Raw genomic sequence first — 1,792 nt, forward strand, 5'->3', positions numbered from 1 at the left:
TGACATCATCAGTTTATTAAAACATGACATCATCAGTTTAATAAAACATGACATCAGTTTATTAAACCATGACATCATCAGTTTAATAAAACATGACATCAGTTTATTAAACCATGACATCATCAGTTTAATAAACATGACATCAGTTTATTAAACCATGACATCATCAGTTTAATAAACATGACGTCAGTTTATTAAATCATGACATCATCAGTTTAATAAAAGTGTAAAAATATCAAATCTGAACAGACAGAAGAACAAAAACCTTCAGATGATTCTAGAAATCAGAAATAAAGAAAGGATTCTCAGACACTCAGGCTGATCTAAAATCTCAGAGCTCCTCAGGTACCAGAAGACCTGCTGAGACCAGAACCAAACCTGGTCCACAGGCAGAACCCTGTGTGGGACAGTGGACTCCTGAGTCAGACTGATCAGGAGAAAAACTCAAATTAACTGAGCAGGAAGGTTCTCCTCCTCCCAGCTATGGCTCAGCACCTCCCTCACCTCCTCCTCCTCCTCTTCCCTCACCTCCTCCTCCTCCTCCTCCTCCAGCCTCTGTATTGAGACACCAAACATGTTTCCAAAAAGAAAAGATCAAGATTTCCTTCCAGCGCTGCAAGGAGGGAGGCTGGGTCCAGTCCACATTCTGTAGACCCTGTTCTGGTCCAACTGCTCCAGACCAGGGTCCAATCCACCTGCTATAAACCTGGTTCTGGTCCACATGCTGCAGACCAGGGTCCGGTCCACCTGCTATAAACCTGGTTCTAGTCCACCTGCTGCAGACCAGGGTCCGGTCCACCTGCTATAAACCTGGTTCTGGTCCACCTGCTGTAAANTTTTTATTTTTTGTGTCACACCTGCTAACATACAATCACTTAGTACTCTTCTTCATGTAAAGGTACAGGTAAAGGTGCAAACACTGCCACCAAGTGGATAAGTGTTTTCAGACTATCACCACAAAAACCACCTCCACCAACCACCCAAAACACACCCACTGGAACCGGACTGGAACATCAGTGGAAGACCGACCCGTACCTACACCGACCGTTCCGACACCACACCATGGAAAAGGGGCAGTAAAAACCCTCAACTTTTAAAAAAGAAACCAGAGTAGTTTGAGAACTCAAAATACCATAAATTCATAGAGAATGAGCTACTGTTAGCCCACATGCCGAGCACACTCCTCTGTGTGTGTGTGTGTGTGTGTGTGTGTAAAATGATGTTTTCTGACTTAGAGAACACTTGATAAAAAATTTAAAATTTGTGCAGTGAGTTTCTGGTAAGTCCTGTGGAGAAATGAATGTTTATGACTGAAGAAAGAAAGAAAGAAAGAAAGAGAGAAGTTTCTCACCAGACACTCGAGGAGCCGAGCGGGCCTGGCGATGATGATCATCAGCTTCTTCACCAGCTGCGTGACGAAGGTCACCTCCACGCTCTCTGAGCGCTCATGGGCCTGAAATAAAGAGGATTTGAACCATTTTAAAAGCTTCCAGGAGTTTTAATAAAACCCAACTATGACTGAGCTGAAGATGATAGAGCTACTCTTTATTTATTTATTTATTTTATTCAATTTTTAGCTGTTTACTCTTTATGTCATCAGTTTATTAAAACATGACATCATCAGTTTATTAAATCATGACATCATCAGTTTATTAAAACATGACATCAGTTTATTAAATCATGACGTCATCAGTTTAATAAAACATGACATCAGTTTATTAAAACATGACATCATCAGTTTATTAAATCATGACATCATCAGTTTATTAAAACATGACATCAGTTTATTAAA

At 40.6% G+C, this 1,792-nt stretch overlaps 1 protein-coding gene across 1 annotated transcript in view; it reads right to left on the minus strand.

The window, feature by feature from the left end:
• Nucleotides 1–1,453, minus strand: part of mast2 (microtubule associated serine/threonine kinase 2) — a gene marked incomplete at both ends in the record, with an annotated part of 11,844 nt that extends 10,391 nt beyond the window's left edge. The window contains 1 exon segment of the mRNA XM_014030571.1: nucleotides 1,352–1,453. Coding sequence (XP_013886025.1) covers nucleotides 1,352–1,453 — 102 coding nt within the window.
• Nucleotides 1,454–1,792: the final 339 nt, after the last annotated feature.

Source organism: Austrofundulus limnaeus, unplaced genomic scaffold, assembly GCF_001266775.1.
Source record: "Austrofundulus limnaeus strain Quisiro unplaced genomic scaffold, Austrofundulus_limnaeus-1.0 Scaffold1081, whole genome shotgun sequence".
NCBI lineage: Eukaryota > Metazoa > Chordata > Actinopteri > Cyprinodontiformes > Rivulidae > Austrofundulus > Austrofundulus limnaeus.